Genomic DNA, 19,631 nt, shown 5'->3' with positions numbered 1-19,631 from the left:
CACTATGTTTTTCGCGTACCAATCTTCGTACTTATTGCGCATGAATTTCTTAGCCAGTCCATTGATAGATATGTCCAGGGGCTGTAGATGATGGGTCATATTAGCTGGAACTTTCTGTAGGAAGCAATTGTTGGCTGTCATCAGATCTTTTAGTGTCTGTGTGTGTTGGGCCCGAAACACATCTGATATCAGTAGCGCTTTCTGCTCAGGGTTGTTGATGGAGGCTCGAACTGATTCTATGTGGGAAAGAAGGATTTTCTCAAAGAACTGGACACTGGTCAAACCTTTCGACCATCTGGTGAGGCGTCATAATGATAATTGTATGTGAAAGGGGTATGATAAGATATGCTGAGTGTAAGTAGACTAAACTATCTGATTGAGAGACTAAATATCACTATTGTATATCTATCATTTTGTACTGTATTTTTTAGTAGTTACTGGGCAGATCGTAAATTTCATAATGTAAAACAACTCAGACTACCACCTACATGCTTAAAATTGAAAGCAAAATGACTGGAATAATAAGGAATAATAATGAACTACTTAGGCAAATATCTAACTGAAATTTTAGTGGAAAATCGTTCATTTGTCGAAGAATTTGTGCCCAAATTTTTGGTCGCCCAAATGAGTTCAAATTTTCTGCCCAAATTTTTCGGGCTCAAATAAATTGTGCTCAATATAATGGCACACAAATTTTTGGGAACTAAGGTAGCAGGATCCTTCATTTTAGTCTTCGCCATAGTTCTAGTAAATTAAAATTGCGCGCGGCGCAGACTGGAAGGAAAACCACACTCTGCAAGTTCGAATCCAGTGTCAATGCTACATGTACCGTAACTACGGCTTCATCTCAACTTTCTGCACATGTACTGGAATGTTTTGAAAGAAAAGAAAGAACAAAAAAAAGTGATATATATAAACAAAATCAGCGAATTAATGTTACCTTAAGGGTAACTTTAATTCCCTGGTTTTCTAAAATCAGCTTTTTTTACAAAAAAAAATAATAAAGTATGTAACGCGATACCAAACCGATTATGAGGCATAAATAACTGAGTAGTTTGATTCCAGGTTGCGGAGTCATTCAGATGTTCCAGTTTTCGAATGTGAATTCTTGGTCATGTTCATTGACCAGAAGTGTCTAATGAAGTAAGTCAGACAATGCACACTCTTCCTAAATGCTATATAAGTCGTCTCAATCCCAGAAATTATGAAGATGACCCAGTGTAAAAGTGCAGAAATCGCCGAAAATAACAAAGACTAAAAACAGTTAAAAAGAGATAGAGTCAAACACAAGGAAAATTAATAACAAAGAGCGTAATAAGGAATATCTCCAAAACGAGTTTTGGAGCGTGGAGAGGTTCTTTAATTAGGCTAAATTTTAAGAAATCAATTTGGGAACTAAGGTAACACCGAATAATTAAATTTATAATTAATAACATTCGTCGCGTCCGCGCGAAATTATTACCCAAATGAGATAGGATTAGCCGTTCCTTAAAGTTATTGGTGCGCGTAAAATTAGCTTAGAAACGAGCAAGCCAGGCCAGGATGTATATTTCAATCGAGTCAGAAATGTGCAATTTTACATGTCGTGTGTGGTCACACAATCCCAAGCTTCTCTTTCGCGATGATTATTACCCACAGAAACATGAAAACAGCACGTGTGAGTAACACCATGGCATGGTGACCATGATGATGACGATAAGGACAGATCATTAATCGTGCACTTTACTTGTGACTATACTGTGGAGTGAGTCTGGCTAGCTCCACATTAACGCTATTGTTCAACGTTTGTGATCTTGTCGACTGGAGAGAGCATGCGCGCTGCCGATGTAAGAGAGAATGGTGCCATCTTGTCGTATAAGAATATCAGTTTTCATAACGGGGCGGGTATCCACTGCGTGGTTACTTATACACGTACACAACACGAGACCAATCTCACGAGTGGCTTATTGATATCATGCGGCTGTGCATATTATCATCCTCATTCCGGTCTCCATAATCATTGTTATAGTGATCCTGTTCCTTTCTTAGTCGCTTGTTCTGCTGTGTAGGTACTGAATTGTCCTGAGTTGTTCAGTTTATCACCTGTTTTCTGTAGAGACATTAGATTCATTACTCACATTAGATAAATCGTTTCATTATCAAATAAGGAAATGAACTTAAATCGAACTTCCGTCTACATCAGGAGGACATAGAAAACCACACGGTGCGACTTTAAAGTGTACCGTTACACATACACTGATTTATTCTGTACTACTTACTCCTTGGAAAAGGATCAAGAGGGCTTGCCTTTGAGCTTCGATACATTTCTACGTATTATACTTTACTTTTGGGCGATCATCAGTCAACCATCGACTTTACTTCTTATCGATCCGTGCCGCAAAACCAATCAGTGTAATAGTTCTAGATCGCTCTTACGTGGTATATTCAAATCCCCAGCCATTGGGATAATATATCACCCTACTATTTCAGAAGAGCGGAGAATACAGTGGTTTACTAGCACAGGAAAAATATCCTCGCTAACTATTCACCTTCTAACAAGAAAAGCCTGTAATGAACTCCTGTCCCAAACTTGTCCCCCTACATTGACAGATATCAAGAGGGAGCCTGAGTTGAGCAGACAACAACAAGTCAAATCAGCAGAGGCAGCGGGATTATGAGGCCGAGGTTGTGGTTTATAGGGCACTGAGGACTGAGGGTGAATGATGTAGTAGTTCTCCCACAGTTTGAAGATACTCATGGGATTATAAGGTTAATAAGTTGTTTGATCTACCGAGCTAATGACACTATCAGCTTATAGCACCGAGTAATCATGTGTTTGTGGATGATTGTTCACAGTGAAAAGTGGATGAACAGGGTGCAAGGTACAGCGACTTAATTGAAACTTGAAAAATTTATCTGCTAATAAAACTGTTTGGTTAGCATGTTGATCGGATACAGGGAAATGGTGCATGTAAACTAGGAATCAATACGAAAAAGTTTGATTCAGAGAGATCACTGTTTTTCACGCTCTTCTGCCCACACAAAGCCCCGGTCATTTATTCATGATCTCACGAACGGTGTTTCATGTATTAAATCACTTTTTAATTATTATTATTATATCCCAGGAATCTTAACCGACAAAAATGATTCTTAAAAATACCTTTATGCGGTAAACGTACCCTTGAAAAAGTTTTACCCAACATCTGTTGCATGCAGCTATACTCTATTTCGTACATTCATTGCAAGTTGTCCATTTGCAAATTTCTACTACTTAAATCACTTCTTAAAACCGATAACAAGTCATTCTAGTCTCCCCAATCTACCAATGAATAAATATCTGATTCAATAGGCAAAAAGAGAAGCCGTTTAAATCACTGGAAACTGAATTGCAGTTCTTTATCCCACCCTGAAAAATACATTCAAACGGCGATTAAGGACATCAAGTGATTTGTCTACCAATTCCTGAAACAGATCGCATTTTGTTCGATAGGAAGAGTAACTCTGCTGAATGGCCAACTTTCGTCATCCTCCACAAACAGTTCCGTGACTATGACATGCCGCTGAGTTTGCTTATCAGCAATTTCCAGAGCCTGGGTGTACGTTCAGTCATATTTGTAATCCTAAGAGGAATAACTTTACAAATTCCAGATCTTCGAACAAATTCAAGAGTGTTTAAACAAAATTCTAGAAGTCAAAACCTACATGATTTTAAAAAGAAATATTGCTGGTTTCTTGAAGTACAAGACTTCTCGACCGATTTGTGAACATTGTACGGAAATAATTTATTAAAACTTGTACACAATATCTGTCTCTTTAGTTAATCAAAAGTTTTGATTCAAAACTGTAGGTAAGTCAAGTGACACGATTATTAATTTACCGATTAATATTAATTATAATCTGAAATCTTCAGTTTTACAGTGCTAACGTTGGATAATGCCAATACCTCACGTACCAAATTTAGGGCGATCTGTGGACACAGATAAGCCTACAAATAAATGTCTTTAATTCTTTCATCCGCCTAATGTAAAGAACCGGGATTCAAAGCGGCATTCAATACCACAAAAAACATTTGATATGCAAAAGCCAATAATATGACATGAATCCGTTGATTGAAAATAAGTTCAGATTTTGTAAATTCTTTACAGTTATGACAAACATGGATGGCCGTTCGAGTGATTATCGGCAGATGCTCTGGCGGCAACGTACAAGTAGATTATCTACATCAGAACGCAAAAGAAGAAGCTCAGCACAATCTTTCACTCTACTACTACTTTTATTTAAGTACTGGTATTACTTCTCCGTTAAACGGGATGAACTTTTGAGAGATTGCTATTATCGTAAACTAGACATTCTCGCTGTGCAAGAAACTAATGTCGTCACTTTGAGGATTCAATTTTGCATTTTACAGATGATGAATGGGAAATCACACAAAATATCGCTTCAATAAAACTTTCAGCAATTGACAATAAGTGGCAAGCATGAATCTGTTTACTGTAAATTCAGTCTATACCAACTACATCAGTGTTACAACAGTAGCAGTGACAGGGTTGCTTATCTAGATCTTGAGATACCAATAAATCAGTAAACCAAGACTTTGCCGTTTATCAATGCCAATGACAGTTTTATTTTTTCAACTTTGTACAACTCTTTCTCAATCACTGGCGACAGAAAACTGTAATGACAGCTCGCGTAAATATATATTCAAATTATCCACGAGTAAGATAACATTTGATAAATATCGTATATATATAAATACGGATATTCGGACTCCACGAGGCTCCAAAGCCAAATCCTGCGCTTTTTAAACTGCACGCACGGCGTTGCGATGGACGATTCTACCCTTCACAATATCTCGTGACGAACGTCGTCCGCAGCTGTAGTTGAAATTTAATACTTTAATATGTTTGTTGAGGGACAGTTAACAATGGACACGTGACTGCCATCATGACGAAGTGGGTTTATAGCCACACCTTGAGTTTGATCTGAAGGTCAAGGTTTACTGATCAGTGAGTGATCTGAGGGTTTTCTCCGCGAAGCTTGCGCATTCCCAGTGAAAACCTTTTATGTTAGGCCATCCAAATTCCAAAAGCAAAGCTTAATACTTTTTGCTTTACTAACCAAGTAAATTTATGTTCAGAAAAGATAAAAAAGTTGGAGGGGGAAATTAAAGACCGGGAGAATATGATGGAGGAAAAAGAAATGGTGATCGCTCATTTAGTGAACGTTGTTAACAGATATGCGTTCAATGACAGGTAGATTATAAAACTTTTTTAATTGTGTGTGATATATTGACTATTGGGTATTTCATGATTGATATCGAATATCTAAAGAGCTGGAATTAATTTCTTAGAATGGATTTAATTAAACTTCATCTACTATAATTTTATACTATATAGCAGAGTGGTTAAAATAAAGTGTACAATATTACATTTCTTGTGCTTAATCCAATGTGGTAATGGTATAATAAAATACACCGTACTCTATAATCCAAATTTATAAAATGCAGTAAGCAGTGAGTAACTGGGGCTCCATGTTAGCAGCTCTACAAGCTTATTAAAATCTAATCTAAAAGCTAATTAAATCGAACAATTATACGAATAAACTAATAATTTATCTCCAGAGACGACGGTAGAAATGGGAACCCAAAAAAGAAGATTTCGTCTCCAGACGGGTTGCTCTCAGTTTCCATATCGTCTGACGGTTAGTACTTGAAAATTTTAAACTGGAAAAGTGTTTAAATTAAATTGGATTACCTTAAAATATTGCAGGGCACTGACCATGCTCAGATGTCATGAGGATTCTCAAGGATTGCGAGGGATCTTGGTTAATATTCATCGTTATAGTTCAGCATAAACCTTGACGGATGATACTCGTCTAAATTTCTTTAAAAATGTACCTTGAGAACTTTACATCGAAGAAACTAGTCTTTGGTAACACGTTAGTGACTTAGAAATAGCTAGTTGCAATCCTGAACCCCTCTAAAAATGAATATTCAGATTGCAGGTACTATCAAATTTGAATTTTCGGTGTCACATTAAATGGAACGAAGCATTTTAATTTACAGGCAACTATATTAGTATATTAAAGTGTTCGATGTCTGCGGTTAATAGCCCCGATATGTTGTGCAAAGTTCCAAAAATGTCCATTTTTTGCATCATGGCTTATCTATATTATATTTTAAACTTGACGAAATTTCCCCGGCAACGGGGACATAGAAGAAAAAACACCGAAAATCGACCTCAAAATGACCCTCTGGTGATGCCAAACCCAGCTCGCAAATGGAGTTGTAACCTCGCCATTTTTAGCAGGGTTGTAGAAAAAGGATAGGAATAGGCTATAGCATTCTTAGAATTTTGATTTAGGCTTAGATTTTTTATAATTAACGTCGGAAGTGAGGTAAAATAACCGTTAGAATAATGTCGTTATTTTAGCAAAGGTTTACTGCGCTGTTGCGTAGCAACGTTAAAATGCACGTGCGCGAGCAAAAACATCTTAACTACGCGCGTTGTTATGCTGTATGCTACGTCATAATTTCAAAACTAGCTCACATTTACGCTCACGCTATGACTTATATTCATAACTTTGGTTGTGATTGGTATTTTTTGATGCGGTAAAAAGTATCGTTTTGGGAATCCGAATACTAACAACGCTGTCGCCATTGTTAAATAAATTTCATTATGTCTACTGTATAACAGAGCTGTATGATGAAGAGAAATTAAAACATAACTGATTTTTAAAATTTCCTCGAACAAAGCTTTCGACTAGCGGGTTTCTAGTAGTTTATATTACAGTTTCATAAATCAACTCTAAAAACGGTCGTCTGTGAGTAGGTATGTTCTATCGGTGGTATTATTTCTTCGAATTAAAAGCAATTTGTCCATCCATTTGAATTGAAATCGAACAAAAACAGTTTCTGTGCCGCTAATCCAAATTGGTGATGCCAGCGGCTAACTATAAATACACGACTCCCCAATCATTTAAATTGCAAAGGTAATATAGTCATATAACAATATAATTTCTTTTCTTAAATGATGCAATTATGAAACGATCGGATTTAGAATTAACGCGTCATATTCTGTAAATGGCAAGCACCATATTTCAGGAACAACTAGACGGTAACCATTGATTGACTTCATTAACATAAGATATAACCAACTTGATTTTATTGTAAGTATTAAAATTTGACTTATGAAAATAAACAAAAAATGTGTGCTAAATTATACGAAAAGTGTTCAATAACAACTACAAGCTCTAAAGACTCTGCTTGTTTGAAGGGTCTCTAATCTGTACTTATGATTATGATTAAATAATTAATTAATTAATTTTCTTTTGTAACGCGTTTTTTAACTTCAGTGACGGACAGACAGAGCAAGAACAAAAAAGTTCAGAAAGGAGCATCACTTCCGGCTAACAGTAGAGGTGGTTTCCTGCGCAGGAGCTTTGTTTCTAAATTTGTTGCTTGAACTTATTATTGTTATTCAAACACTGCATTACTGAAGAGAATGACATTTTTGATGATGTTTCTCGATTTGAAGAACGAATGCTAAACAATATAAATGTGTATCTCTGATACACATTCAAAGGTTCGGTCTATCAGAAAAAAAGTGTATTTTAATTGAAATTGTGACTTGATCAATTGTTGACTGATAAAATGGTAGACTATGATTTAGCTTAAAACTAAAAGTATTTATATACAGCCACAGTCCCATCTGAATTATTACGAATTACAGCTATTTAGCATATTTCGTGTAATGTTGTCATATGGATTATATTCGTTTAAATATTGCGCATTATAAGCGATAGAACAGTGACCAATAAGTCTGTTAATTATGGATAATATGAGGAACTGCCACTGGAGGTTTAATTCCGGCCGGAGACAGCATTCCAGAGAAAGTATAATTACAAATTGGATAATCATATATAAGCCAATTTCTTGTTTCTGTCCCTTTTTCAAATATGATATTTCTTGAACCAAATTTTGCAGATTTGACGGAATTCTAAATGTTTCAGAAAAGTAGGGCCATGTTCCACATGACACAGTCGTACTATTATCTCTAAACTTAAAGTGCTATATCTCTAAAGTCACGTACAGGACAAATTCCGTTACACTTACACTCAAAATATGTGCCGTGAGTATCAAAAATATCATACCTATGAAATTCTGAGAAACTGAGACAGTGTTAATGTTAATAATTGTAGCGTCAGAAATCCCGGGTACAATAATTCAGCTACTCAAGTAGAAATTATACCAACATTCCAGCCATAGAATTACTACAAAATGTAATCAATGTACAAGACTAAAACCGTAAACCAAAATATTGTATCAGATAAATAAACTCACGATCAGCGACAAATCATACTGCCTACTGGTCTCGAATTCTGATGTACAGACTTTAGTCGATCACAAATCGTACGTTTCAGTTAATTCTTGCAGCTCACAATTTTTTAATCGTGATGATGTTGCTTCTAAAGATCACATTTCTCGCCATACTAGTGAAACACGTTGGTAAGTTAATTGATTGCTGTGTTGTGGAAGTCTGGAGTTATTAAGTCTATCTATACGAAATTGAAGACATACTAGGAAACTAATATGTGTTCACTTATAGCAAATCAATTAGTCACAGTTAAGATTATAAATCTTAAATTGCGAATAAATTAAGGTTGAAGTGAGACGAAATATTTCAGATTGTAGTTTCGAACTGGTTGACCAGTACGGAAATACAATAACAACTGAGGGAGAGGAGGGTTTACTGCTGTATAATGGTGGAACAGTATGTGACGATCACTATGATACTGATAATAACGCATCTAATGCTGTTTGTAAACTGATGGGATTTGAAGCGTTTAGTAGCCATACAAACAGTCATAAGTGGAAATCTTTGCAGGACAGTTATTCTATAACACTTGATCAAGTCAAATGTTCTTCGACAGAATGGTCTTCCTGCACGTATGTTGACTCAACACATGACTGTGGCCATGGTGAAGATGTGTTTCTAACTTGCAGAGGAGTGTGCTCCCCAGGTCAACACCGCAGCTCAGGGACCTGTGTGAATTGCTCCTCCAACACTTTCAAAGTAGAGACAGGTATCCAAAGATGCATTCCATGTCCAGAGGGAGCAATTAGTCAAATAGGTGCATCACAAAATTCACAGTGCATCACATGTCCAGCAGGTTCCCGGCCATTGGATGAAAGAGCAGCATGTAGTTGTGCAGCTGGGCAGATATGGACCTGGACTGATCGAACCAGTGGCTCTTGCACATTGTGTCCAGAAGGCTCAGCCAGTCCTGGAGGTTCTCTAACTTGCACAGAATGTCCCTCCGGTTCGACACCACTGCAGAACGGAACATCCTGTAGTTGCGAGCCTGGAAGGATTTGGAGCTGGGATGAGAAAAATAACGGTTCCTGCGAGCTCTGTCCCCTGAATACCTACAAAGATAACCACATGTTAATATGCACTGCTTGCCCTGAATTCTCATCTTCTACAGAAGGCTCTGCTACCTGCAAATGTACAGGGGGCATGTTTCTGAACGGAACTATCTGTCTTAGCTGTCCTTCGGGAAAATACAAAGATGAAGTAATGCTGAAGTGTGAAAACTGTCCTGAATCCTCCGTGAGCCCAGAGGGAGCTTTGCAATGCCTTATATGTACTTCAGGATCAAATTCCTTGAATAGCAACACTATATGCCGCTGTCCAAGAGGGATGATTTGGACTTGGACGAACCTAACCAGCGGTTCCTGCAGCATCTGCCCGCCGAAAACTTATAAAGACTCCCAGTTGTTTGCTTGCACTCCTTGTGGCAAATTTTCACAGTCCACTGCCGGATCTGAAAGATGCACCTGCGTCGCCGGTACATACAAGAACCCGAATATGACATTCTGTACCATGTGTCCAGAGGGAACATCATCAGAAGCAGACTCAGAACATTGCATCTGCTCAGCAGGACAGTTTTGGAACGGAACTCTGTGTCAGGTGTGCAAAGAAGGCTCAGCCAGTCCTGGAGGTTCTCTAACTTGCTCAGAATGTCCCTCCGGTTCGACACCACTGCACAACGGGACATCCTGCAGCTGCCCTATTGGGACTACTTGGAATTGGAGAGACCAAATTAGTGGTTCCTGTGGTCTCTGTCCAGCTAACACTTTCAAAACCTCCCAAATGTCTTCTTGCGCACCTTGTCCACCACTCTCGACTTCAACTGCTGGCTCTAGTAAATGTTCCTGTCTTCCTCATACGTACAAGAATTCCAATATGACATCCTGTGCCATGTGTCCAGAAGGAACAAACCCAGAATCTGACTCAGAACATTGCACCTGCTCAGCAGGACAGTTGTGGAACAGAACTCTTTGTGAGATCTGCAATGTAGGTTCTGTTAGTCTGATAGGAGCTTTGGAGTGTCAACAATGTCCTCCTGATACCTCAGCAGACACGATGACGTCCATCTGCACCTGCCGAGATGGAAAAACGTGGAGCTGGAGTGACCAAGGAAATGGTTCCTGTGTGTCTCTTCAACCTTTTCACACAAGCTTAAAGAACCAGAATAAAAGTATTGCGATACTAGCAGGCGCATTAGGATTATCGGTACTGCTGTCTCTTCTGCTAGGCTTGCTTCTGTTTTATGAGAGAAGAAACGGAAGAAAACAGGCGACAGGACCTAGAGTAGTCTACACTGCAGAGGGAGAGGTGGGTATCGGAGACCAGCAGAGTGAAGCTAGAAGAGATCCGGAAGATCCCAGGATAAGACAGGTGATAGAAAATGAAGCGGTCTGCCATGTGAATGATGTCCAGGGCTCTACGGGGGGTGTGGACGAGGATATATACGCGGATGAGGATATATACGACACCATATGAGATGAATAGTGCGTATATTATCAAAGTTACTTAGGTATTGTTCTTATTTTTCTTCAATTTTTTTTCGCTTTAATAAACTTTTTCCCACCTTTTTGTAAGAGCACCAATACAACTCACAACTGTTCACAGCAATTCTTTAACATTTTCACACTCTCAGGTAAACACGGTTAAATGGGTGTGACAGCTCTTACTAATTCGCTCGCCCAAAAATGTCACGTGACTTTCATGGTTTTTATGGTTTTGCACTTTGCAGTCGTACAAAACGGTTTTACATAAACCCTTAATCCCAACCCTAACCCTAACCATAACCCCGAAGCTAACCATAACCCTTACCACAACCCTAACCCTAACCCGGGCCCTAAACAATCGAATTCGTATTTTACTAGCCTGTCACGTGACCAAGGAAGCATTTTAACCCTTCGTCATGGGGGTGATTCGGAATCAGCGTCCAAAAATACACCGATCTAGATCACTTTCATGCCCAAAGGGCCTTTTCACAAGAATTTTCTTAAAATTTGGGCGAGCGATTTAGTAGGAGCGGGGTGTGACATTTCAAAACTGGAGGTTTTCTTTGAAAATCTGTTGTTTATGTATGTTGTTTATGTATGTTATTGTTAAGGTATTTCATAATTTAACTATATACTTGGGTAATTGAAACATTGTTTTTGTGACCTACAATTATCAAAAATAGACAATAGCTGGAAAGTGAACGAATTTTAAAAAATCTTTAATACGTGGCTATGTTTTGTGAATATACTTTGCATTGTTAACATAGATTTATTTCATTATTTTTCTTACTTTTACCTTTCACGAGATCATGTTTTTCAAGTGCACTTTTAGTTTTGGCATATCTTTAACGGGTGATACTCGTAAAATATCTGTTCCATATATTGGATGTATATCCTGGTAGGTTGTAAACCTACAAGCATATCTTTGCATGTTTCTCATCTAAAAAACTCATATAAAATTTGTTCAGCATTTTGGAAAGATTCGTTTTTATTTTATATTCCATTGTGTAATTCTGTTTAGTTATATAATTCTGTTTGACTCCTTTTGCCTTTCCCTTATTAACTATGTAAACGTTTATATGAACGGATCCGATTAAATCTATTTTGGAACCGAACTGTTGTTCGATTATAGACTTGTCATGATACTTCAATATTGCAACATGATGAAATAAATTGTTCGTGTTTTATTTAGGCAAAATTTAATAACAAGCAGAGATGAGCATAACATTTGAATGCAAAATGATGCCGAAAATGAAATCGGTCGCTCGCTTTTCCCATTCATCCACGGCTTACGAATTTTAATAAGTTTAGATTAATTACATCAATCACATGCTGTACACATTTGTTTTTGGGTTGCTTTCAGGTCGATACCTAGTCGATACCTTTGAGTTTTATTTCAACTCTTTTGTTTTTGAATTCAACTAACAACAAACAATAAATTTTATTGGAATCTAGGTTAAACTAAGATAAAATTAATATCAGCCCCTTCGCTACTCTCAGCAGTCAACCAGGGCTCATAAAAGCTTAACAGCGCCTGGGTCCGTTCACCAACTGTGCTAATGTGAGTGGCGGTGTGGTAAAACCCATTTTAACAGCGTGAATATTTATCGAATATAAGCGCGCTAGCTGCTAGCATACTTGTATCATTTAATTTTTAATCAAATTTATTCGGATAAATATTTATTGATTATGTATTGAATTGGTGATAAATAATAAAATTGTCTTTTCTCAAAAATTGTCTTTTCTCAGTTGGTTTCATTTGTACTCTTAAATGTTAAACGTAGCTGGAAATCCAGTTGACCATTGTTAATGTTCTGGCCCGGCGCACGCTACTTCGTAGCACTTGCCATCGGGCCATTTCGAGAAGAAAGCGGCGCGCGCTACTTCGAAGAAATTTAGACGAGTAACATCCGTCAAGAAATCCAGACGTCCTAGGGTTGACCTTTGTAATTGTTGTCATACGTTGTATGACCCGCTGCGCACGAGTGCACGGCTCCCCCTGTATCGTCGAAACTCTACAGTGAAACGACCGTGGGGGTCACGATGTGATACAATACCTTTGTTAATGATTTGGCCCGGCGCGCGCTACTTCGTACCACTTGCCTTCGGGCAAAAAAGCGGTGCGCGCTACTTCGAAGAAATTGAAACGAATAACATCCGTTAACAGTTAAGATTTGTGGATATCATTTCACATTTGAAAATATATGTGAGCAGTTGGTTGACGGATGTTACTCGTCTACATTTCTTCGAAGTAGCGCGCGCCGCTTTCTTCTCGAAATATGGCAATTGTGCTACGAAGTAGCGCGCGCCGGGCTGGACCATTAACAATGGTCAAGCAGTTGGAAATTCACAAAAAAACACAGTTTTATAATCTTTTATCTTGTCGTAAATTAAATGAATTCAAGATCTAGGTCTGAATAGCAAAATAACTTTTGATGTAAATTTGCAGAGAATAAATTGAACGGTAATTCAAAAAGTGACGCCGCGCACGTTTTGTATAACGAGTATAAAAATCGAGCGCTACTAGAAAGGAAATCGAACATTTTATCGAAGTAATGTGTTTATGATACGTACTTCCCTAATGTCTCTCCTGCGATCTGTATGTTTTCGCACGGTATTACCCAAATATCTAGATGGCTATTTTGCCTACTATTTTATGTCTCCATCATAAATTTGTACACTATTTAACAGTAAATAATTTACACCGGCGACTTTCTCGTTTGTTTAACTGAATGTCCTTAAAGTCAAAGATTTGTAAGTCTGCAAATTATTGAGTTTGTTTAAAATAAGAATTTGATACGAATTAATTTTAGTTGAAGTCAACGACTATCTTGAAAATAATGATAAAAATTTCGCCGAAAGGTTTTATTAAGTGGTGAGTTTGAATTTTAGTTGAGATTGAGTCTTGTAAAGAATTTAGTTATTGTGAGAATTGAGCTTTCTGCATCTGGCTTAATCAGGGTGGTTTCAATTTTGAATAAGCAAATGTTAATGGAGTCCTTTAATCTGGGTGTTGCTTCAGACCATGTCCATTCAAAATTAATTTATGTTTATTTTGTTCATTACGAGACTCTTCTTGTACATTAAATCTGATTATTAACTGCTGCACCAGATTTGATGAAATGATGTTAAAGCAGACTTTCTACATTTAGATACATTTAGATACATTTAGATACATGACTGTCTCGCCCGCATGCCGCTCTTAATGTTACTGTCAGTCCTCCTGCACTTTATGTAAGAAACGTGAGGGCAAAGAGAGACCTTGAGCAAGATCGGGTCTTGGAAACCGAGAAAGGATCATTTGGACTTATTGCCTTCTTTACCTCAGGAGGCAGTACCAAGCTGTATTAAGGTTTTTTTGATTGAAATAAATTTTCGTGCACATACAGATTAGATTAGATTAGATTAGATTAAGAATAATGACATAAACATCATCACTAGTTTTAAACATTCTTTCTGATTTCCTCATTATCAGAACTGTGAACATTTCACAGCCTTCGTCATTAAAAACAAACAAATTCTATAACTAACATAATTGTCATAATTTATTTACATATAAAAAAGTTTAAAAAGTTAAAAACCGTTAATTTAAAAATAAATAAATAAAAAACAAATTCATGAGATATTTATTCCCTTTCTCTTGGCAACACGAGGATTTTTATATAAATATTGGACTTGTTGCTTCTTCTTTTCGATATAATTTACACCCTCTATTTTTGCTAAAACTATATTTGACACTTCCCAAAAGTTGCCTGTGTCTACTAAATTATTAGTCTTTTTAAATTCTTCTAGATTAATTTTAAAATCAATAACAGACACTGAATTTCTAACAAAAGATGGCAATTTATTCCAAAAGCTGATAACACGCTCTGATAAAAAATTATTAGACAAGGTTTTAATATTTCTATCAATATTGTTAGATTTAGTGCTAACAATTTTATCTCCCGATCTACTTAAATTGAAAATATCTTTTCCATACTCAACCAATCCATTTACAATTTTGTAGGCTTCAATCAAATCTCCTCTAACCCGTCTCTCTGCGAGTGTTGTAATCTGTAAGGCATCCAACCTTTCACTGTAAGGAAGTGTTCCAATATCATCAATAAGGCGTGTGAACCTTCTCTGGACATTTTCCAGTTCAATGATAGTAGCCCAATTCCCATGGCAGGCAGGTGGAGACCACAACTGAGCACAATACTCCAAGTGGGGTCTTATTATAGTTTTATAAACATTTCTCATAACATTAATTTCTCTTATAATGAGATTCCTTGTAACCCATGCAATCATACTGTTTGCTTTACTAATACAACAACTAATACAGAATGAATGGTTAATAATTTAATATATATGTAGACCAAGGTCTGTGCACGGGATGCTTCCTGGAAGAATCCAGTTCTTTTAGCGGGGCACCCTACCTAAAGCCAAATTGAGATATAATAATCATATTCCTAAGAAATAATCAGAAATCGAATACCAATCAAATAATATGATATATATGAGTAGTAACCATATTTACTATGCAAAATGCCCCAACCACATAGTGTAAATTTATATAGAATTCAAATTCCATATCATCATTAAACCTCAATACCTAGTCAATATAATAGCCCAAGCAAAATTAAATAACTTCTTATATACCTTACTGTCATACTACAAATTAATTAAACATTTGAAATCTGTTGACCAGAGAATAAATTCTAAGCCTAATGCAAGTGAAATAATTTAGATGCAATAATGAATGCCTAATGTGAGTATCATTTGTCAATGTCCTTGTAAAAAAGTCTGTACAAGAGATATGAGTAACTAATATAGAAGAAAAAAAAACAGGAAGTTGTCGTCTGTTGGAAAATAAATAAAATATCTAGAATATAAATTAGAATATAAAATAACATTCAGTCAATGTGTCGTCAATAAACTGTACAATTATCAAATGTTAAAACTGGGTGATACAGTCACCAAAAATAAATACTAAGTATGATAAGTTAATAAATTAAATGTGGTCTATAAAACTACCACTAAGTATAATAGGTCATGAAGCGGGCAAAAGTATTAGACAAAGGAGACTAGTAACATGCCCATTGATGGGCTTTGTAAGAGCAAGACCTCGCTTTTCTCTACTTCAGAGTGTCCTCATAGCCGTGCGAAGTCATCGTGTCAGGGAAAAGCAGTTAAGGAAGGACATGTTGGTTTGATCCAATTTATCCTTAATCCATCATTACATGTGAATCTTGTGATTGTTGACAAGACAAGGGTTAGCGGACGAGGTTGTTTTTCGTATATTGTAGCTTGTTTTTGATTGAAATAAATTTTCGTGCACATACAGAATGAATGGTTAATAATTTAATATATATGTAGACCAAGCTCTGTGCACGGGATGCTTCCTGGAAGAATCCAGTTTTTTTAGCGGGGCACCCTACCTAAAGCCAAATTGAGATATAATAATCATATTCTTAGGGAAATAATCAGAAATCGAATACCAATCAAATAATATGATATATAGGAGTAGTAACCATATTTACTATGCAAAATGCCCCAACCACATAGTGTAAATTTATATAAAATTCAAATTCCATATCATCATTAAACCTGTCCTGAATTTATCTGAATAAAATAATTTTTCTAGGTAAATTTGTTCTATTTGCTGACGACACTAATATATTTGTTGCAGCCGACTCAAAGGATAAGGTATATGACATGGCTAACAAAATACTGCAGGCTGTTAATAAGTACATGATAGTAAACCTACTACACATTAATGTAAAAAAGTGCTGTTACATGTACTTCTCTCCAAATAAACGTAACAATAATGAATTAGACGCTGATATAGATAGCTATTACCTATCCATGAATAACAAGGTAATCAAGCGTGTTAGTCAAACTAAATTCCTTGGAGTAATTATTGATGACAAATTAAGTTGGAAACCACACATACAATCTCTTAACAAAAAACTAAGCAGTGCTTGTGGACGTATCTACCGTATTAAGAAATGCTTACCAGAATCACTATATAAACAAATTTACCATTCTCTCTTTGAATCACATCTCGGTTTTGCTATTTCTGTGTGGGGAGGTATTCCTAATATCCAGTTAAAACCACTATTTATTACTCAGAAGAAATGTATAAGAATTCTATTCGGAGACCATAAAAGGTATGTAGACAAATTCAAAACATGTGCTAGAGTTAGACCGTTCGGCTCCCAACGTTTGGGTTGCGATTTTTATGTTAAGGAGTCTACCAAACCTCTATTTGCAAAACATAAATTACTAGCTGTAGAGAACCTATATAGACTACGTTGCCTAATGGAATTTTTTAAGATAATTAAGACAAGAGTACCAATTTCAATGTTCTCTTTGTTCACCATATCTCATAGGAAAGACAATATGTTAATCACACCTTCTCCAACTAAACAATTCATCTATAAATCAGCGTGGCTGTGGAATGAGTTTTGTAAAATTGGCTCATTTAATTTTAATTCCTCTTGTTCTTCTGTTAAGAATAAATTACAAAAGTCATTGATGAATGCCCAAAACAGGTATGGTGCTGAATGGAATGACAAAAATTTCACTGAATTCTAAGTTAAACACAATATAATCCAGGTATCGGCAGGCGCTGACGCCAAACGACATTATCATGCATATACTTCTTTATTTTCAGCAGCTAGTATGTTAGCGCGCATAACAAGGCGCGTTAGCATTTTACCGCCATTCTAGGTTTCACTGATTTCACAATACACAATACACAATATGTCCAATTTGATTCTAATTGTTGCTCCTAATCTGATAATTCTAATGACAGTGACTGCTCCCTATTAACCAACCGACCAACATTTTCGGTCGAACCCTAAAATTACTAATACCAAATTTAAACCCCACATATGCGTGTATAGTCTCCAAATCTTCTCTCTGCTCTCGGACTTTGTTCTTTTGAATAGAACTGTTTGTATACTTTAACAAATAGTGATTTTAACTTTGAGATAAACTGCTAGATTATTATATTTTTGTACCAATGTTCACCCAACTTAACGTCTCTCACTGACACCATCACCCGGCAACCAATTTTAAAGTATAATTTATTAACGATCTGACTACAGACTGGTGGTCAACGTTCCCCGTATAGTAGCTCAAGGGAGAGGGTAATCAGGGCACGTGTTAATGAAAAATGTACGTGTCCTTCCACAATCCCCTCTGTTGGGTCACACGTTATTGGGAACTGAGATCGCTATCGTGTAACTAGAAGCAGTATATGCAAAGTAACTTAGGTGATAGGTGATAGGCAATATGAAATTACACATCCGTACATCTTACTTTAACTTTATCCCGTCACCCATGGACTTATCAATTAACGGCTGGTGGTGGTGTCATCGTTTGTCGTACTCAAAACGTTTCGCGGTTGCGAATGCTGGCCCATCGAGGTAAATCTTTTTACTTTGTATTTTAACCATTATAAAGTGTGATTAGTCGGATATGGTACTGAGTTCAAACAGTCCCCGAAACGAAAAAGCAAACATTTGATTTTTGTTTCGGCGACTGAATCGTTGATGGGCCGGCAAATATTTGTTGTCGAGTAGTGTTGAATACTCATATTAACATGATTATTGATTTAATTTAGGAATTGTATATAAATATCTTTGACCAAGTTTAATTGTTAATGAGAATGCACCCCAGCACTGGGCGCGCGCGGCGGCTTTGATGTTAGCGGCTACAAGCTTGAAGCTAGGCAGCTGCAGAAAAAATGCCGCGCGCGTTCAGCGTAGGGCTTTTCGTTTTTGATTTTACAAATGACAAAGCAACTTTTAATGATTATTAATGGAATTATCGGATATTTATAATTCAATATGTATTGATTCTTCTGTGGAAAATAAAAATTGTATAAAATTGTATTTTACTTTTGGCGCTCGTTGCTGAACTGATCAAGTACATTGTTAATTTCACCATGTATGTATCCCACTAGGCACGAATTGATAGCATATTATTATTATTACTAGTGTAATAGTCGATAGTTCAAATGGCAAGGTGTCCTGGACAAGCAAATCATATAGATTACCTGCAGTGGGATGCGCTTGATGTGCTTTGTACCGTTTACGATCAACTGTGTTAAACCTGCGAGGCTTAGTCGTCCAAACGTAGGATTGGACGACCAACAACACAAAATTTCACAAAGATCATGCATGCGCTTTCTTTGGACGCCCTCAATAGCCGCCTCTGCATCTTGGAAGGTTACCCTTTGGTTCATCTTCATTGTATCGCATTTTAAACCACAGCACTTCCTACTACTACATTCCTGCTTTCGTGATGGATGGTCAATGTTCATTGTTTTTCTTACTGACATGCAAGCTCTCGGTTTAGACATTGGTCTTGAGAAAGAAAAAAGTAACATATGTTTGAAGATTGTAGGCTGGAAACTCAGAAAGGGTCATTCAAACCTCTGGCCTGCTCTCACTCAGGCAGCAAATATCATTAACTTCATATCCTGAAGTTTACATGTGTGATTAAGTGTTATCGTATTCAGAGTTGGTCGAGATAGATATTCTTCATAGAAATTGTGCGTATCTTTTGACGAATCAATTAAACAAGAAATGCGGCCGCTTTTTTTTGTGCATGGCCGCTCAATTTCCCAATCCGTGATGGCGTATTTTATCATTTTCTATACAACCTGGGGACCCCAGTTTTCACTGTTTATAAGTATGCAGATATGGCGAAGTGACAGGCCGAGCGCCACCAAGTTAATATAATTCCATATTGAATTTGAAAATCGTGTATATTTTTAAAAACCATATGCTTATTGTTTATGCAACCT

The 19,631-nt window shown here is 36.8% G+C and overlaps 2 protein-coding genes across 3 annotated transcripts in view; one reads left to right on the top strand and one right to left on the bottom strand.

Moving 5' to 3' along the window:
* LOC134814478 (ELKS/Rab6-interacting/CAST family member 1-like) overlaps positions 1–19,631 on the bottom strand; it is a 75,910-nt gene that overhangs the window by 14,934 nt on the left and 41,345 nt on the right. The gene's annotated exons all lie outside the window — the stretch shown is intronic.
* LOC134814304 (multiple epidermal growth factor-like domains protein 6) lies at positions 8,396–10,826 on the top strand. The gene is made up of 2 exons (XM_063822401.1): positions 8,396–8,485; positions 8,665–10,826. Exons 1-2 carry the CDS (start codon positions 8,434–8,436, stop codon positions 10,824–10,826), a joined length of 2,214 nt encoding a protein of 737 aa, XP_063678471.1. The 5' UTR covers positions 8,396–8,433.

This window comes from Bolinopsis microptera, chromosome 4 (genome assembly GCF_026151205.1).
Source record: "Bolinopsis microptera isolate Bmic1 chromosome 4, MBARI_Bmic_1.0, whole genome shotgun sequence".
Taxonomy (NCBI): Eukaryota; Metazoa; Ctenophora; class Tentaculata; order Lobata; family Bolinopsidae; genus Bolinopsis; species Bolinopsis microptera.
Note: the sequence above shows the minus strand (reverse complement) of the source record. Positions and strands in the feature narration are given on the sequence as shown.

Bases quoted from the DNA above. Each gene is read 5' to 3' on its own strand.
- LOC134814304 (XM_063822401.1), top strand. From the start codon at position 8,434: ATGATGTTGCTTCTAAAGATCACATTTCTCGCCATACTAGTGAAACAC. The intron at 8,486-8,664 runs GTAAGTTAATTG...GAAATATTTCAG, and splicing joins CATACTAGTGAAACACGTTG to ATTGTAGTTTCGAACTGGTT.